The sequence below is a fragment of the Montipora foliosa genome, chromosome 10 (genome assembly GCF_036669935.1).
Source record: "Montipora foliosa isolate CH-2021 chromosome 10, ASM3666993v2, whole genome shotgun sequence".
NCBI lineage: Eukaryota > Metazoa > Cnidaria > Anthozoa > Scleractinia > Acroporidae > Montipora > Montipora foliosa.
The window spans coordinates 32,565,450-32,585,449 of NC_090878.1; the positions used below are offsets into that span (position 1 = coordinate 32,565,450).

Here is a 20,000-nt window from a genome sequence, read left to right on the forward strand (position 1 = left end):
AAGTGGACACTTGTCGCGAAAATGTTGAAATTCAAAGTTGAATAAATTCTTCGTAAACCAGTGGGGCAATTAGACATGCAACATTTTCTTCGAGAAAAAGCCGTTACAAATTGATGTACAACAGTGAATACTCTGCACTCTTTTACACGAAACTCTGCGTGTAAAATTTTACACGCACTGTGAAGAATTTGCGTGTAATTATTTACACACACTTTCGTGTATTTTTTTACTCTCGCTTAACGCGTGCGTGTAAGAATTGCGCGCAATATGGCGGAGTTACGCGTATGATACACGCGTGTATTGCTGCTATTCCTGCGGCCAGTACTGTACACCAGTATACAGAGAATTTGAGAAAAATACAGACCGCGCTACAGAAACTAGAGGACGACCCCAGCCTTGCGGACCGCACGACACCAACATTTGCTCAGATCGCTGACCTCCTGAATTTCGAACACGCTAACAACACCGGACACAACCCGCTTTGGAACGAAGTAAAGTTTATTGATCGTGATCCTCATTGGTACACACGCAGGATCAAAGAGGCGATTTCCATAAGACTTCACCCTAAAAACATCAACAGGGATAGTGGAATAGAAATTCCGGAAGCATGGATGCCCACGATCAAGAAACACAACAACAGGAGAACATACAACAGCGGACCGCCGAAGAAACAACACACCGAAACAGTGAGGATCGAAATTTACCAATCACAGCTACTGCACACCAACCAATCACAGCGGAGCATCGTCCTTAGAAGGTGACGCATTACCGGTGGACCTCATCGCCTGATGAAGACAGGCAGTATTCAGTCGAAACGCCGCGATCTATATCACAAGTGACCACATCGTGAGACAAACGAGAATACTTTATTCAAACCCTGGACACTAGCCAAGGGAAGTGGCTCGGGCTCATGCACTGTAGACTGACAATAGTGATAATGTAAATTGGACTTTTGCCTATTGTTCGGCAAGGCGGAGAACCAAGATTGCAAAACTCATAGACTTTCATTTCAATTTTTTATACAGGAAAGTGCCAACTAGCAACTTTTTGTTCAAATTAGTTTTTCAGCGGAGAACAGAAAAAGCACTTTTTTCCAAGACGCACTAAAAAAAAACGCCGGTCCATCTTAAGGATGCGACGCTTTAAAACCAAGGACTGAAAACGAAAATGAACATCTCGCATGCCCAGACAGTAGCAGCTTTTTAAACTAACCGTAACTATTACAAAATTCTCGAATCTGATTTGTCACGTAATTGGGGTGCGATCACGTGGGTGTCCAATAACAAGTATCCAATTTGAACAACTCCAAATTGCATACCTGTAATTGGACACCTCCGTCATTCGCACGTCAATCACATGCGTTTGTTATGATGGCGTCTTTCTTGCTGTTTTCGTACTGTTTGCAAAACAGATTGGATATAATTTTGATTTTTTTCACACAAAAAGGTATTCAAAGACCTTTTATCCTCGAATTTTGCTCTGAATTTCTCGCATTTTGTTATAGTTACGTTTAATTAGAAATAGGACTTCGTGTCGTTCGGCCCATTTTCAAATCATTTGCAGGATTACTCCCTTAATTAAATCGGCCTCGCGCTGCGCGTTCGGCCGATTTTGAAATCATTTGCACCATTACTCAATTAATTGTACTCCACTCAGTCCTATTACTATTACTAATCATCAGTTCATTTCCACTTGCCGTGCGTGGCCCAAATAAGACTTGATATGTGGTGCGTAATCCTATATGGCTATCTACGTTAGAACAAAAGTACTCTAATCTAACCCATTCCCTTTACCTGAATCAAGACATGAGACAGTAAAAGGCGGGGAAACGAAGGAATGGAAACTTTTCGTGAGTTGTGTGTAAATTTTGACTTGAAATTCTTTTTCTACGAAAACTCACGACTCAACTTCTAGTCTCCAAAATAAACGTAATCATGGCTTGTATCTGTTAGCAAAAGCCTCTACCTATTCTGTCAAAGTAAGGTAACCAATTTAAACTTATAATGTAGCTAAGACCAGCACTGAGACAAGCTTTGTTATCACGTTTTTGTGCATTAGTGTTGTTGCTTCAATTTATTAAGAATATTGTTCCAGTTACTCTCCCGGGGGTGGGGGGGGGGGGGGGGGGGGGGTTAATGCTCGTTGTCTCGAAAATCGTTCCTTTGTTCGCTTGTTCGTTCAACATTTAAGTCAGATGGGGAGTGGACCATTGGGAAGTTAGTCAGCCAGTCAATTGCCTATACGTGGTCAGTAAACGATCAGTATCAGTCACTATCCGATAATGTTAATTTAAGCGAAGATTTCAGTCTTTGCATAAGGAACTATGAATATGCACACCCCGAATATTAACGTATTACATGTAGCTATGTGCGAAAGTCTTGGCCAACATTTAATCGTGCAATGTGGAGTACATTTTATAAAAAATGAATAGCGACTTATCTACTGGATAACGTTATCCAGGCTTAGTTTGAACAACTGAGGCCAGGTTATAGTAATACCGGAGAGATACACACACTTTTGAATAAGTATAGTTTCACAAAACACAAGTTCTGGCATTGGAGTCTCATTATCGGCAAATGACCAAAAATATGGTACAAATATATTAATTAAAATTGATTAAATAATTCTTATCACTGACCAAGAGTTGCAATTTCCCACAAGACTATGCCATAGGACCAACTGCAAGTAAAACAAATGGATCAGCAAAATTACTAAACAGTGTTCATTTTGCTGCTGGTGTGTAGTTTGATCTTAGAAGTGGAATTTATTTAATACAATACCAAAGATGACAAGTTATCTCTTACATTGAATACAATCCATTGAATGAAAAATGCACTAACATCATATTGATTATCTTGTATTTAATGAATATAATACGAAACCTGATACTTACACATCACTCTTGGTGGTGAAGATCTCATCAAAAATTGACTCAGGAGCCGTCCACTTCACTGGCAGTTTCTTCCCAGTTTTTTCTTCGAACACCTCATGGTACAATTGCCGCATCAATCCAAAGTCAGCAATCTTGACTTTCTTACCATGTCCCACGAGAATATTCCTTGCTGCTAAGTCCCTGTGGACTAGGCCCTTCTGGGAAAGATAGTTCTGTAAACGACAAACAATAACCATGGGTATTGCTAGGGAGTTGAGATGCAAAGTCCTGGCTAGAGGCTTGGCAACTGGAGAATTTCAAGAAACCATCCGGCCAAAGAGACTTATTGATCATATCACGCCAATTGTACATCCAGTGAAAGTGACTCCTAACATAACTGATTCCTTCGAATATACTTACTTAGCCTTAGGTCTTGGCACTTTTTAAACGAAAGAATTTGTTTATACAAAGATAGGAGTTCAATACTTCCACTCCACTAAAATCTCATCAGGATGATACTAACAGAACACCATAAAGAAACTGGGAGCAATAACATGTACTGATATGCCAAGCCAGGCATTACAAAGCTGCACAAAGATCAGAGGACCAATCAACCACCTTCTAAGCAATGCAAAGATATCACTTAATGCTGCGCACAACAACATTACAACACTGACTTGGATAAAGAGTTTAGGTAATCGTGATTCCCAGTCACAAACAGCGATCTTATTGCCGCAATGCCTAGACCCTGAAGCTAGCTGAGCAATAGCCAATATAACCAAATGGTTTGCGAAAATTGACTTATGTCATTCGAGCCATTATTAACTTACCATGCCACGTGCAATCTGCCAGGCAAGTTTTACAAGATCCAGTGGAGCAAATGACTCGCAATCCTCATCACATTCATCGCCCATATTGTTGGTGGGAACATCTTCCTGGTTTGACGCGGATGACGAAAATACCACCAAAGGTATGGCATTGTTGCCATCAGCAATGTCAGTTTCTTCATTTCCTGCTGGATATGTTGAAGAGCAGCTTAGCAAAGGAATCCCACTTTCATCATTGATATCACCGATGAGGTCTCCTTCATCGTCTCCTGCAGAAGCAGGAGGGGTGCTGGACAATGGTATTGTGCTTTTACTGTTGCCAGAAGCAATGGTTTCATCATATTCTTCTCCCCTTATTGAAGGAAGGCTTAAAAAGGGTATTGTGCATTCATCGTTGCCAGAAGGGAGGGCTTTTTTCTGTCCTTCCCCAGATGTGGTAGGGCGGCTAATGGCAATCATGGGTATCACACATTCATTGCTGCTAGAGGTGATTGTTTCTTTGTGATCTTCTGCCGATGTAGAGGGGAAGCACATCAAGGGTGATGCAGGATCAATGTTTCCAGAAGCGATGGTTTCATCATATTCTTCTCCACTTACTGAAGGGAGGCTCAAAAAGGGTACTGTGCATTCATCGTTGCCAGAAGGGAGGGCTTTTTTCTGTCCTTCCCCAGACGTGGTAGGGCAGCTAATGGCAATCATGGGTATCACACATTCATTGCTGCTAGAGGTGATTGTTTCTTTGTGATCTTCTGCCGATGTAGAGGGGAAGCACATCAAGGGTGATGCAGAATCAATATTTCCAGAAGCGATGGTTTCATCATATCCTTCTCCACTTACTGAAGGGAGGCTTAAAAAGGGTACTGTGCATTCATCGTTGCCAGAAAGGAGGGCCTTTTTCTGTCCTTCCCCAGGTGTGGTAGGGCAGCTAATGGCAATCAAGGGTATCACACATTCATTGCTGCTAGAGGTGATTGTTTCTTTGTGATCTTCTGCCGATGTAGAGGGGAAGCACATCAAGGGTGATGCAGAATCAATGTTGCCAGAAGCGATGATTTCCTCATGTTCTGAGGCACATATGGAAATGCAGCTGTTTTCATACAACACGTCTGTTTTAATCCCATCTGCTTCACCAACCTAAGTGAGAAATCTATTCAGTTAAAATTAATTAATAAAAGCTTCACTGCAGCTGAGTTAACAAAAATTGATTCAAACCTCAGCCTTCAAGTTAATTACCTTTTTTGGGCTACCTTTTTATTTTTTTTTTACAGTCAAATCAATTTGTGTTAACGCTCTACTCTGCCTTCTAGAACTCTAAAACTCTAAATGTCAGATTGCTCTTCTAGTAAGAGAAACAACAGATTACATGATCACTTCAAAATTATCAACGGTAGCATAAAGCCGCTGTTACACATTGAAACTTTTAGCTGAGACTTGTGTGCAACGGCGCTGCAAAAAAGTTTTAGCAGGTGTTGCACCGTGTAACATAAAAGGTCGAAGCTCGTTCAGGAACGTTGAAACTGGTCTCGAAATGTTGTTTACATGGCCTTAGCCGGTTTCTGATTTGCTTACGCAGCGTAGCGTAACAAGACCAAGCGAGACCAGTTTCGAAGTGGTGTTACACAGTGAAACTCCTGTTTTTATCACCACCGCGATTGCGTGACCGTTTGAGATGAAGAAACCGGTTCTACTTTTCGCGAAACTTGTCTCGCAACAGAAGTTCAAAAAAGTGTCACGAATGTCTCCTGAAACGCTTTTCGCACCGCCGTTATCCACAAGTTTCTGCGAATAGCTTCAAGGTGTAACAGTGGCTTAACAGTTTTTTAAACGTTCAATTAACTGTAAAACCTTATTTAAATTTATCTGTGAAACATAATCACCAGGGATGCAGCTAAGAATAAATTCATCCGGTTGAAGGTTCTATTGAGGCGGTAAGTTCGTGCTCTGAGCATCAAACAGACCTGTTAACAAGATTGTTTCCAGTGTCTCGCAACACCCGGCACTGTTCAAGGTGGCAAATACAGAGAAAGAGAAGACATGCACAAAAGTACTTAAACAACGCTTTAACTTCATTTCCAGAATCGATAAATTCTAATAATAATTCTGTATAGATTAACAGAAATTCAATTTTTTTTGTTAACACATCGGATGACTTTTGAACTTTGTAGAGAATAATTTGCGGTCTTCTCAGTTGCTTCGATCGACGGTAAAAATTCAGCCCTTTCTCAAGCGGCGATTTTCACCAGCAGCCTGCGCTTAGCCGCATCCCTGAATCACAATTAAATGGCCAGTTGGTACATGTACATGTATCTATAAGCTTTAGCTGTAGGCACATAATTTGTACACGGCTATCCTATACTGTTTACTGTAGGCTTTAGGCAGTTCATGTTGCTCCACTTAAAAATAAAAATAAAAAATTGGCACAAAGGAATGAGAATAAAGATCTATCAGGTCTATATCCTGGATTTAACATCATATCAAAATTAGGAAGCAATTACCTGGTCTAGTGTAGCTGTGTTGCATTCTTTTGTTCCTGCATACTGGTTTTTGCTTTCAGTAATAAGGGCAGCTCCCAAGGTAGAGCCTCTAATCTGTGTATACAAGTAAGCAATTGTAAGTATTATCATTAATAAAGGTTTCTGGTCCTCATTGACCCAAAAAGTCACAACCATATAATTTGTTTTGGCTAACACCCAGGCCTCGATTGTTTAAAAGGTGGATAGTGCCATCCACCGGATAAATCACTATCCAGCGGATAAACACTAGCAAAACCGATTGAGTTATCCAGTGGACAGCGCTATCCACCCTTGGAACAACTGGGGCCAGATAATTTTAGTTTTAAGATGCCAGTGAAGCTCGCCTTAGGACAAAACACTCCTTTGAATTTTCCTATCCAAATTTTGTAATATTCTTTGTTTTCCCCTTAATACTTAATGCATCTATAGGAATTGGCTTACTAATGATGTTTGGCTAACGTAATTACCTGACTTCTTTTTGCTCTCAACCAGTGAAGCAAGTCTCCATGGGGAACATACTCAATAATAAGACGAAGAGGCGTCTTCTGTGGAGTGGCCTCTGTCCAACAGCCCACAAAATGCAGCACGTTTGGACTCTTCCCCAGTACCTTCATGAGCTCAATCTCATTCAGAAATTCTAATTTCTGCCCTTTATTGGCGTTTTCTTGGGAAAAAAAGTTATGAAATAATGTTGAACAAATCAGTTTCAAAGTAGGTTGCTTAGTGTTTCATGTGCAGTGTGATGAACGGTTATCTATTTTATTGTAATCTGACTGCAGACTGTGGTAAAGCACAACCCAGTATTTCCGTTTTTCTTTCACTAAGGGCAATGTAATTGGCTGTGGCATTTATGAGGATGAGTTATATATCATCTCTCGAGATAGTATAACTCTTTGAGGGAATTTCCGGTCATAAAGGCGAGACATTCCCTGGTTTTCACTAGAGAAAACAGCTCGCATTTTTAACCCGCTAAACTTAAGATGAGCTGTTTTCACTATACTTCCGGACTTTTCCGACTTTAACTAGTCAAACTTGTCTTACTGAAAACAAAAACCAATGGAGTTTTAGTTTCTAGAACTAGGGGTAGTCGGAGCTTAGGAGAGTAAGTTCGATATGTTTGTAGGCGTACAGGTAGCAGTTGAAGGGGAAGGATGGATGGTTCGTGCGATAGATAAATATTTTTTTGCATATTTGAACGTGAGGGTTGCGTACAGAGAAAAGGTTGTGAAGGCTAGTGATATCGTATGGTTCTGTCCAAGTGCTTGTAGAGTGCGTCAGGCAAGTTAATAGAACATTTTGTTTTATGGCCTGTTTACATGGAGAAAGGGTGACCCTCATTACAGACTTTCGCTGCAATCTGACAGTAATCCGATCCCACAAACGTTGACCCTGCTAGAAGGGTGACCCTACCTCAAGTGTTCACTTGGCAAAATGTTGGCCGTCCTAGGGTTACCCTACCAAGCAGATAGGGTGGCCCTACCCCTAGGGTGACCCTACCTCTCATGTAAACAAAAGCGGAAAATACAATAGGCAAGGTTTACCCTTCTAGGAGGGTGCCCCTTACTGGTGCAATAGATCTTCTACAAGGCTCAGTCGTTCGAAGGCCAATCAGCGCTTTAAATTCCGGGTCCTCATTTTGTTCAAAAACATTTCTTTGGACAATTTTCTTGGTTATTTTTAAGAGCATCCAATCAACACTTTAAACTGAATTTCCTTTTGAATCCATTTCTCACAACCCCCTCCACCGCGGCCGCAAAATTGCAGCCGTTCAGGGTAAGATTGTTGAGAAATAGCGTTACTTCCATTTAAATCGGTTGGAATCGGTTGAAATAAACAAAGGATTGTTGAAATGACATAATACTGTGATATGCCGAAAATCGCCATCGAGCGAGACAGAAATGGCCCTCACCTAAGGGAATGAAATTCAGGGAATTTTACTTGAAATCACGGAAAAAAAATTACATAGAGAGCTTAATTCTTAAGAGCCTAGTGAAGATATCTGGATACATTTTATGGCAATAGTATAGGATTTTCATATCAAAGTAGGGTTAGCATCTTTTTGATGTGTAAACGTAATTAAATATTCCATGCGGCCTCAACAATGGGCTTGTATTTACCGTCGGCCGTAAACTTGATTTCCACTTTCAAAATTACCGTAGAATAAGCTTTTAGAATGATGTTCTTGTCTTATGTGGTAATACTTGACGATCTGGGAACATTTTGTGAAAACATATTTGTGACGCGTCACATACGTATCTATCTAATATCGTCTTAAATTCCCAAGTAATCGAGGTATCATTAGTTTTTCTTTCAGCAATAAGTTATCACCACAAGGAGCTACAATTTATGCTCAGACAGAATATTTCCGAAGTAATTCAGTATCTTATACCTGGTTATATTTTATTATTTAATCTTTGACCTCGGATATTATGATTGGTTCACTCAATCTCGGTTATCAGCTCATATACTGTATGACCTAATTGGAAGCTAATTGGCATTAATTTCCAAATGTCCAAGCGTTCAGAATGTAATGAAAATTTAATAGAACAACTATTCCATTCGCACTTGTTGGATATGAGACTGGTTATCGCCAACTTGGCACTACGCGCCTCGTTAGCTATTTACAATCTCATATTTGATGTGTGCTCGTGGAATAATTGTTAAATAACATTTCAGTTTACCGTTTAACGATGAAATTATATACGAAATGGATCGTATATGAAACGCCTATATGAAATATAAGTTAAGCTATGATCCTCGCAGTTATGAACGCAATTTTTGCAATTGCGTAAAGCCTGAAAATTTCAGGACTTCAACTACAATTGCTAAAATTGCGTTCATAACTGCGAGAATTATAGCTTCACTTGAGTTTACAGCTTATTGAGTCACGGGAATAAATCAAGTGTCCCTTATCCCTACATCAACAACACTATATTTCCAAGTCAAGCCCGTAAAGTAGTCCTTTAATCGCCCTAAACCGGTTCACCCTTGAGAGTCGCTTGCTGATGCATGCAGTATCATGACATAAGTGCAATCACACTCATCGACATACCGCTATATAATGAGATTCACGTTACTTGGTATAGAAGTCACAAAATGACCCTCCTACCATGACGTCATCCAAAACCCCAACCAAAGAGCGACACATGAATTAAGGTTTTTAGGCCTAAGGGAACTCCTTTTAACACATTACGAAGTACCATTAATGGCATCATGCTTCTGAATGAGTCGTGTGTCTTGTGCAAAGCGAAAAGCTACTTTATCACAATGTCCAAGGTATAAATATTTATATGGGATAGAAATCTAGCACTTCACATTACACTCTATTCGGTTAACTCTGTTTAAAATATAAGTGCTACACGGCCAACGTTTGTATAAATGTAACCTTTCCTTGTACTTGTACATGTTCATTGCCGTGACTTTAACATCTTCAGTTTCCACGGCCTGCTCCCGTCTGACCTTGTAGCTCAGTCGGTAGAGCGGCGGAGATCTAACCCGAGGGTCGTAGGTTCAATTCCCACCCTGGTCAGAGCTTTTCTCTGTCCTTGTGTGGGCCCATTTCCATCAGTAGTAGGGCTAACGCTCACATGGTTCATATGGGATAGAAATCTAGCACTTCACATTACACTCTATTCGGTTAACTCTTTATAAATATTTAACACCTGACTACATGTAGACGACTAACATTTTTACACACTGCAAAGCCCTATTTGATGTAAAGGCTAGCCATACCCAAACAGCCAACAAACTCTATGAAGAGGTGTTCAACTATTGTTGGGTAGTTCGCTAGAACAAACATCCAAAATAATAATACAATGCAGTTAAAGTCGAGGCTAAATAGTTGATGCTTGGATTACGTACTTATTTACCTTAATTGACTCCCGGGATACAAATGCAAGGTAATTACTTTGGTGTGTGATCCATACAAGGAATAGACACTTTCATATACCCACCATGTAATTCTTTAACAGCAACGATCTTGTACTTGAATTTTTTCTCACACGCGTCTTTGGTATTCTTGTTAAAGAACTCCAATCCGTCAGTCAATTTGGCTTTGTGCACCTTCCCAAATGCTCCTTGACCCACCTCTTCCAATAATTCTATTCTCGCCGGAGGAATTTCGAAGGAATTCAGTGGTTTAATATCCTTTGCTGTCCTAAAAAAAAAAAAACAACCCAAAGGAACACCATCAATTACAGCTATCCAGATGGGGAACGAGGTTTCAGTAAGTTATGGGACTCACACAACGTCACAACAAATTTTATTTTAGGCCGCAGAAGGAATGGGGCTTATCCCTAATAGTTGGCTACAAGGTCTTTGGACCATAAACAAATAGAGCTTTCACAACAGCCTTTATTGCTATCTTTTCGTTTTGTTTATGCAACTCTAAGACTACGCCAGACCAATCCATTGAGGCTTAAATGAGATTTGGGTCCCAGATCATCATTTGAACAATCCTACATCTTTCCTAATGATACCCTACAGCTTAGACCCACCCTTGGACCTTCTGATTACCTCACAGAGTTCTAAAGTGTGATGTCATAAAAAATAAAATTTGTGAAATTATGGCATTTTTCGGGGTATAGAGTGTTTTCACTCACACGTGATCATTAACTTTGTTTTTCTACCGAAACAAAGGAAAACGTTTGTATGATGCAACAGAGCGCAATTCCCGGAGAATTAGTTGGGGACACCAACATGGCCGCTGTTCCTTTGTTTAAAGACACCAATGTGGCCGCCGTGACGTCACATGAAAACACTCTGTTATCAAACGGCAACATCCAAAAGGCCTACTCGCCAAAAATGAGCATTTCAGGGCAAAATGTCTGCCCAGTTATGCCCAGTTATGCTCATGCGACAATGATCTCAGTCTCTTTACTGCTTGCACTGAAGTGTCGAAATGGAGTATATTTGCAATTGTACAGAACGAGATGTTTCATGTTAACCCCCGGGTTAATGAAATGAAGAGATTTATTTTTCGATGTTGACTCAGGGGTACTCTGAAAAAATCAGAGTGGCCATCTGCAGAAGTGGAACCTACAACATTCCGATTTCTAGTTTGGATGCTCTGCCCCTGAGCTATAGGAAACCAGCGGAAGCTAGGCCATTAAACTACAATCGTTCACAAATTCTTCGGAAAAATTTACTCACTTATCGCATATTCTGGACTCTTTTGCAACCCCCTTCCCCCCAAACAATGTTGCTTGAGGGAAACGAAGTGAATTAAAACATTGTGCAGGACTGAAAGTGGACCAGTTTATGCCCAACTTTGATTGGGTGGGGAGGGGGGGGGAAACGCCTCAGTGACGATAGTAGTTTTGCCTTTATCGAGTCATTTTGGTATCCAAAGTGACTCGATAAAGGCAAAACTTTTCACTTAGCCTCTAGGGACTTTGAACTTAATCTTGAACATTAATATTGGAGTTATCTGTAAAATATTATATTTGACCTGATGATGGTGTCATGAGGACACCGAAACGTTGTCTTTAATAAGTATGTTTCTGCCCGTAATTTTTATCATCAAATATATTTTAACAGAAAAATAAATGACAGCAAAGAGATGTACCTTTGCTTCTTTTTTTATCGTATTTGCGGTAACTACGTTATATTACTAGTCACACTCTTCGTTGCAAATCAAATCGTTCAGCAAATATTTGTCCAACAAAAATTCTGTCGATTGCCCGATCGGGCAAGTCTTAGAGTTGATTTACTTGCGCACGGATATATTTCGCTTGCCCTGGGCAACAGGCAAGCGTTATAGTGTCGAACACTGAATTTATATTCTCTGTCAAAATTTGCATAACAATCAAAACACTGAAATAGCCACTCAAGCAACAAATTAGTCGCATTTAGGCCCGGGTATGGGAAGCCAATTGTAGCAATATTCAATAAATGTCTATTTTAGTTCAATTCAACGCATAAATTTATGTTAAATATACTTTTTTTGGTTCAACTTCCGATTTTGCATTCAACACGTTTTGCATTCAATGCATTTTGGTATCCTTCAATGCGATTGCTTCGGCTCAACCTTTCTTTTTAAATTTCAATAGCACATTTTGCGTTCAACACCTCTTACTTCGTTGAAAGCGATTTACTTTCATTCAACGATTTACTGCACAGCGGTTGAGGGGTTAGTAGTCCATGTACGACCCACCATACACTGAATACTAAGCGACAAAGGTTAGATTTTGAGATTAAATAACGTTTTATGACTTTTTAAGGATTAAACCACTGCAAAAACCGTGTACGATCAAAACTTGCTCTACGTTGGATCAAAATAGATCGTGACCACACCATGAAAAACTTTAAAATAGAAAATATCCTGCAAACGTTGGTCAAGACAACGTGAACATAGGCGTTGTTGCTTGCAATATTTCGGCTGGCCAACACCAGCCTTCTTCAGGTTTATTGAATGGATAAATGAACTTTTTAACCGTCGACTCCGTAAAAACCATTTTACACGCCAGTATAACCCCACTAACCCTAACCACTCAACTCACAATCAGTCACAAATACATTCTACTAACCACCCGACGCCATCCTCTCTTCAAAACCACGATAACATACGACCACGTAGGCGACGAAAAAATACTAAACGACTACCCACTCCTAACACTAACACACCTCTTGACCCATCTTCCGTTGTTAACTTATCTAACGTCACACTCACGCACGACGAAACGCAACATCTAGCAAGAGGTCTTACTTTTTGCCCCACTCCACGACAAATCAACTGGTCTGAAGTTAATGCAGACTTTGACGAATTCGCCCGTCGTTTACGCATTACAGAATTTTTTCATGATAACGTATCCAGCGACGAGCCTAACCCCTTCCACCCTAAAAGTGTTTGGACACCCCCGACTAACAGAGACGATGCACTTAACGCTTTTCTTAATGCTGTAAAACGTGACTTGTTGACCTCCAAACCCAACCGCGTATGTGACAATCTCCCTAAGACAGAACGTGGCGCATTACGTCAACTTAAACAAAGACACGACATTATCATCAAGTCGGCCGATAAAGGATCGGCGACTGTGATAATGGACAGATCCTGGTACATAAACGAATGCAACCGACAATTGAATAACCCAACCTTCTACGAACAACAAGGAAAGGACAAGACTGCCATGATACAAAAAAGAGTTGCTGAATACGTTAAACGCATGTTCAACAACAAACTTATTGACGTAAAAACAAAACAGTACCTTGTACAAAACGACCCCAGACCTGGACGCTTCTACATACTCCCCAAAATCCACAAAGTAAACAATCCTGGACGACCCATAGTTTCTTCTAACAACCACCCCACAGAACGTATCTCTCAGTTTGTTGACTACTACCTAAAACCATTAGTTCACACTGTTCCGTCTTACGTTAAAGACACTACTGATTTCCTTAACAAACTTGCCAACTTGAACACAATCAACACACTTCCCGACAATGCCATACTTGTCACGCTTGACGTCACTTCTCTTTATACCAACATCCCTCACAGTGAAGGTATTGAGGCTTGCCGCTTTTTCCTTCGCAAACGCAACGATAAGGACATCCCCACGGAAACTCTTTGCGACCTCATACAGATCATCGTCAACATGAACAATTTCACATTTAACAACAAACACTACCTACAAAAACACGGTACTGCTATGGGCACCAAAATGGCTCCTTCATTTGCCAACCTTTTTCTTGCCAAATTCGAACAGGACGCGCTCACTAACGCACTGTATCTACCTCATACATGGCTCAGATTTCTGGACGATATTTTCGTTATTTGGACTGAAGGTTCAGATAAACTAAAAGTATTTGTCGATTATCTCAATAACCTTCATCCCACCATTAAATTCACTTGTTCGCATTCCCTCACAAATATTTCATTCCTTGATGTGATGGTCTCACTCAAGGATGGTCTCATAGAAACCGATCTTTACACTAAACCCACTGACAAACATCAATATTTACTCATCTCCTCATGCCACCCCACCCACACTAAACGTTCCATTCCATATAGCCTTGCACTTCGCCTTCGACGCATATGCTCCGACAATGACACTTACAAACAACGCTGTAAGGAACTTATGGACTACCTCGTCAACCGAGGTTACGAACTTAATTTCCTTAAAACCCAGATACGACGTGCTTCTGACATTTCCCGGAACGACGCTCTTAAACCCAAACCTAAACAACAGACAGATACTGTTCCGTTCGTCATTACCTATAACCCCGCTTTACCTAACATATCCCGTATAATTCACAAACACTCAAACGTGCTTTATTCATCTGGTCGCTGTAAAAATGTTTTTACTAATCTCCCTTTAGTAGCCTACCGGCGTTGTAAAAACATTAGTGACATTCTAGTTAGAGCTAAATTGCCGGAACCTACTTACACCGACCAATCTGGGTCTCCATCCGGCTCGTTCCGGTGCAATAAAACTAGTTGCACCGCCTGTCCTTTTATTGAGGATGGCCGTAATCAATATACTTTTTATAGTACTGGACAAACCTTCAAAATCAAATCACATATTACTTGTGAAACCCCTAATGTAATTTACATGATTCAGTGCACTAAATGTAATCTTCAGTACATCGGAGAGACCAAACGTCGTCTTAAAGACCGCTTTAATGAACATAGGCGACCTATTATAAGCCCCTTTTGTAGTTATACCCCCACTGCGGTTTCACGACACTTCCTGACCAGTGGTCACGCGGAGGATCACATGATCCTTATACCGCTCGAACAACTACACACTAGTCGTGACTCCATCAGAAAGGCTCGTGAGGCATTCCTCATATTCAGAGGAAAAACACTGGAGCCTGCAGGCCTTAACAGAAGAGATGAAATGTAATTTAGTTTAGCTACCTTTTAATTTTCTTTTGTTTTTTTCATCTTGTTATCATGTATTATTCTCTCTCCTCTTTTTTATGCATTTCCGTTTTTATAACATATCACGTAGCATTTTTATGTCATTTCCGGTAAATATAAAGATCTTGTTACTAGCATTTATCCATTCAATAAACCTGAAGAAGGCTGGTGTTGGCCAGCCGAAATATTGCAAGCAACAACGCCTATGTTCACGTTGTCTTGACCAACGTTTGCAGGATATTTTCTATTTTAACGTTTTATGCCTAATTAGGCCTGATTAGATCTAAGATTAGCTTTTGTGAATGGTTTGGGTTGTTTCAGTTGTGGTAAATCGCAGAATCCAATCTTTTTCGGTTAGTATTCAATGTATGGTGGGTCATACATGGACTCTTCCAGCCTCCCGTGACCTCACGAGAGCAAGAGGGACTAGGCAATAGTGATCAGCCGCTGTGCAATAAATCGTTGAACGAAAGCAAAATCGGAACTAAAATAGACGCTTTAAATTGAAATATCCATTTATTGAATATTGCTACAATTGGATTGCCATACCCGGGTCGAACGCCGTACTTCACATGAGCTGAAACTAATGACAATTTGGGTCGACTCGAACAATAAAGAACGCCTAATTTGAGTCAAACGTCGAAATTAATTCAATCAAACCGAACTGCTACACCAAAGAAATAAAAAAAAAAGGGCGCTCTTGTTGGGCAGTGGTTTTTCAAGGTAAAAATCAATGTTTGGCCCGCTGTACAATTCACGGTAACCGTTACAAGGACGCTGATTGCGAAAAACTGATGGAATAAGCAAATATGTTAACAGCGATGATTCATGCATATATAAGAAGCACGCGCTGGCTTAAAATAAAGCATGTTCTTTCGTGAACGAAACAGTGAAAGTGGAGCCTTTTACACCAGAAACTGCGAAAGCATCTTCTTCTCAAAATGATTCAAAATTCCTGAACAAGACGGTCTTTAATGCTTAAGTTAACTCTGCTTTTGAAAAGTAGACGGCATCTTTTGATTTTTTGACAGCCCTCCTTCTGTTTTCTGGAAAGAACAAGGCCATGAGATCGAGACTGATCCATACATTAACATGACTTAACTTTGATTATCATTGATTATGCGTTTGGTTCGGCTCATGTGAAAATCAGTGTTTGACCCAAAGTCGGTCCTCAGGCGTTCTTCACGGCTGGCCAATGAAGAACAACCAATCAGTCGAACTTAGTTGGGTCAAACGCTGCACTTCACATGAGCCTAATTGGTTGAATTGGGTTCGGATCATGTGAAGTACGGCGTTTGACCCGGGCCTTACATGTACCTCTTTGTCGAATTTTCATACTTAAGGAATTTTAAGTTATTGTAAAATATCTTTCTCTATTCGTTAGCAATCATCCTTTCAAACTTCAAAGAAATCGACCGATCCGCAAATATCTTACTATTGTTTTTCAATAGGCTGTCAAAAAAGTCAAAGTAGCATGCAAACAGGCTCCCGATGAGCCCGAACGAAGCGAGGGAGCCTGTAGACATTCTATTCATGCCGCCATTCTATGATACCAGCACTTGTCATCATGATATGATTGGTTAAAGTGGTGATTGTTGACATCTTTAAGATAGATATTTGACAGGTCTTTGTAAAATGCGGTTGACCACTCTACATGACTCCTACAGTTCATGACAATTGTGCATTTGCCTTTCTCTTTTAATTTGCGGCCTCTCGACCTTTCGTTATTTCACAAGTGATTCTGAAGGATATTTTGTACTCTGTTACGAGGAGAAATTTTAGGTAAAAGCCAGTAGATTGGAGCCGCTTGGCTGTGCTATAGCAAGTTTTTTTTAGAGGCCAAAGGCACGGCTTCTGGACTTTCTGCTGTTATTTGCATGTCGCTTCGCAGAGTTTGACACCTTTATCATGTGCTTATAATTTCTATAGGCTCATTTCAGTATTTCAAAATATGTTCTAACCCTTTCACTCCCAAGAGTGCCACTTATAGATTTTACTCTACTCTTTAAGTTTGAAAAATGTGTAAAATATGCAAATGAGATTACTGATGACGTCATTCACTCAACCCAATACATGTATAAATAGAGCTATCTCGGTCAATTTGCAACAGAGATCATTGAAAGTTGGTAGGCTAATAGTTATACAGGCAACACACCTTCGGCTGTAAAGAAATTGGTTCCCATGGCAACTCACTCTTTTCTAGTCCCCTTCAACCCGATTCAATATTTTTGGTGATCATAAGGTAGAAAAACATTTAGCAAGGCAACAAACTTGCCGTAACATATTTATATGCTTGCAGGATCATGCAGATGAGACACCATTGTCAGATATCACAATAGAACGCCAAAGGTGGCCAGCAAAGCCTTTAACATCAGGGAGGTCTGGAACCCAGTATGTTGCCATGGTAACAAAACTGATATGTTCATATTGTGGAGCACATCTTCTAGAATCTTTCTGCCAAGAATCAAGCATTTCTGATACAAATTGGCTGGGATATATTTTTCCATCACATTTGATCATAATTCGGTTGAGCTTATGACGTCATCACTATTATTACCGTTTGGAAATATTTGCATATTTGAAAACTTGAATATCTCTAGAAAAGAAGAGATCTTTGAAAATAGTAAATAGCTTTATTCTTCTCGTATAGACTACATGTTTATGTCTTTAAATGGGTTAGATAGGAAAGATGCGAATCTCGTCAGCACTTTAAGCTCTCTAAGTATTTGCTATGGAGGGACAAAGTTTGGAGTAATTGCAGAATACCCTGCAACTCAAACAAAGTTCTGCGTAACCGGCTACGCGGAACACAGAAACTTAATAATTCAATTTGAAGTATGTAATTAATTCACATAAAAATAAATTGCAAATTGAAAATGGCTATCTTAGAAGCTGGCTACGTGGTACATGGTACGCGGTACGCGGAAGATACTAAATTCTAGATGAAAGGCTATCTTAAAAGCTGGCTACGCGGTACGCAATATGCAGTGAGATATGATTATCTCACTGCGTACTGATGGAAGGTGGAAGATGGAATTCCATCTTAGAAACTGCCGTGACGTCACATGAAAACACTCTATTATGAAAGCTAGACTACATCCAAAAGGCCTACTCGCCAAAAATGAGCATTTCTGGGCAAAATGTCTTTGAGATATTAGCCCAGTTATGCTCATGTGACAATTATTTCAGTCTCTTTACTGCTTGGACTAAAGACTGTGTCGAAATGGAGTATATTTGGAATTGTACAGAAAGAGATGTTTTATGTTAACCCCGGGGTTAATAAAATGCCCATCTGCAGGAGTCGAACCTACGACATTCTGATTACTAGTTTAGCTACTCTGTCCCTGAGCTATGGGAAACTAGTGGAAGATAGGCCTTTAAATTACAATCATGGACAGATTCTTCGGAAAATTCAGCATTTTATCTTTCAACTCACTTTTCGCATATTATGGACTCTTTTTGAAGTGGATGACAAATGTTAATCTCGGTGAATGAAATGAAGAGATGATATTTTCGATGGCAAGTTGGTGAATCTTGGATAGTATCCGAGATCTCCTTTGCAGGTATTGAACCTACGACAGCCTTCCGATGACTAGTTCGGATGCTCAAGCACTGAGCTATAGGAGACTCGTTGGATCCAGGCCATGATCCATGATTTCGTTGGTGTCTTGGGCTACTCGAAAAAAATCCGAGTGCTCCTTTTCGGGAGTCAAACCTACAACCTTCCGACTCCAACTTCGGATTCTCCACCACTGGACTATAGGAGACTCGTGAGAGCTACAATCACTGGCAAGGTCATGGGACGCTCACCCTTTTAGGTTGGTTCTCTTATTTAGTTTCTATAACTGTATTAAATACTAAAATCGCCTCTTCACGCTTCAATAAACATGAACATGATTTAACCAGATTGAAAAGCCCTGTACTGGCCCGCAAATTATCGCGTCCCGGAATTGATCCCTGAACCAAACATGGCGGCCGAAAACCTGTAGAAACATCCGGAATTTAGTTTGGCTGTCTTTAACGCTTTCTGGTGTATAATGAGCTAGCAAAGATTCGTATAGACACGTCTCCTAGTATGTTGGCTGTTTAGGCCACGAAAATGTTTTATACAACTGGCATGTTTTTCCAAAGCCGTCAACATGTCATGCACTGTGAAAAACTCTTAAATTCAAACTGCTCTTTTTTCGAAACGAAGCACTGTACCGAGCTGAAAACATGCAAACAGATATATTTTAAAAACCTCTTGTAGCTGATTAAGATAAAAACTCAAAAGGCTCTTTAGTGTTGTATTTTACTTTTTTTGTGACATCACGTGCAACCCAAGAATATAATGATACACGAAGAAATATTTTACCTATTGATAGGTTCACCTTCGAATTTCGAAATGGCGGAAGGATGGTCGATCTGCCTCATGCCACATGGCTCTAAAATTATGAAAACTATTTAGCATTTAAATATATAAACATATTTAAAATTAGTTACCTTGTTGATCCTTATAATTTTTATACCTTGATAAAGTATCGCTAATGATCGCCTTCACTCACTTTTTTACAAGCGAAGAGCATGTTGCGAAATGGTCGAACGCGACCTGGCACTACTAATGAATGAAGGGGTAGTTTCTAAAGAAACTATGGTGCTGCGTCGGTGGGGAAGTAGTATACAAAAATTTGATTCGCTCTGACGAAGGGCTAACGCTCGAAACGTCAGCTTTTAGAATCTCTGTACGGTGGCCAATATACATTATCAACTCCGTTGATAAAACCAAAATTCTGGCACTACTAAGTTACGAAGACAACAACTTCCGCTTTCTTTCTTTTGTGACCACTTCTCTCAGCACACTTTTTTTTTTCGTGGAAGTGGACTGCAAAACAGGTCAGTGATAGTTTTTCGGTCGTTTAACACTCGTTTATAAGAAAAGAGGAATAACA

The 20,000-nt window shown here is 40.1% G+C and overlaps 1 protein-coding gene across 1 annotated transcript in view; it reads right to left on the reverse strand.

The window, feature by feature from the left end:
- Positions 1 to 20,000, reverse strand: part of LOC137974398 (uncharacterized) — a 263,995-nt gene that overhangs the window by 10,883 nt on the left and 233,112 nt on the right. The window contains exons 15-20 of the mRNA XM_068821352.1: positions 10,166 to 10,368; positions 6,680 to 6,876; positions 6,195 to 6,287; positions 3,703 to 4,833; positions 2,894 to 3,105; positions 2,639 to 2,679 (exon numbers count right to left, since the gene is read on the reverse strand). Coding sequence (XP_068677453.1) covers positions 2,639 to 2,679; positions 2,894 to 3,105; positions 3,703 to 4,833; positions 6,195 to 6,287; positions 6,680 to 6,876; positions 10,166 to 10,368 — 1,877 coding nt within the window. The remainder of the gene's footprint in view (positions 1 to 2,638; positions 2,680 to 2,893; positions 3,106 to 3,702; positions 4,834 to 6,194; positions 6,288 to 6,679; positions 6,877 to 10,165; positions 10,369 to 20,000) is intronic.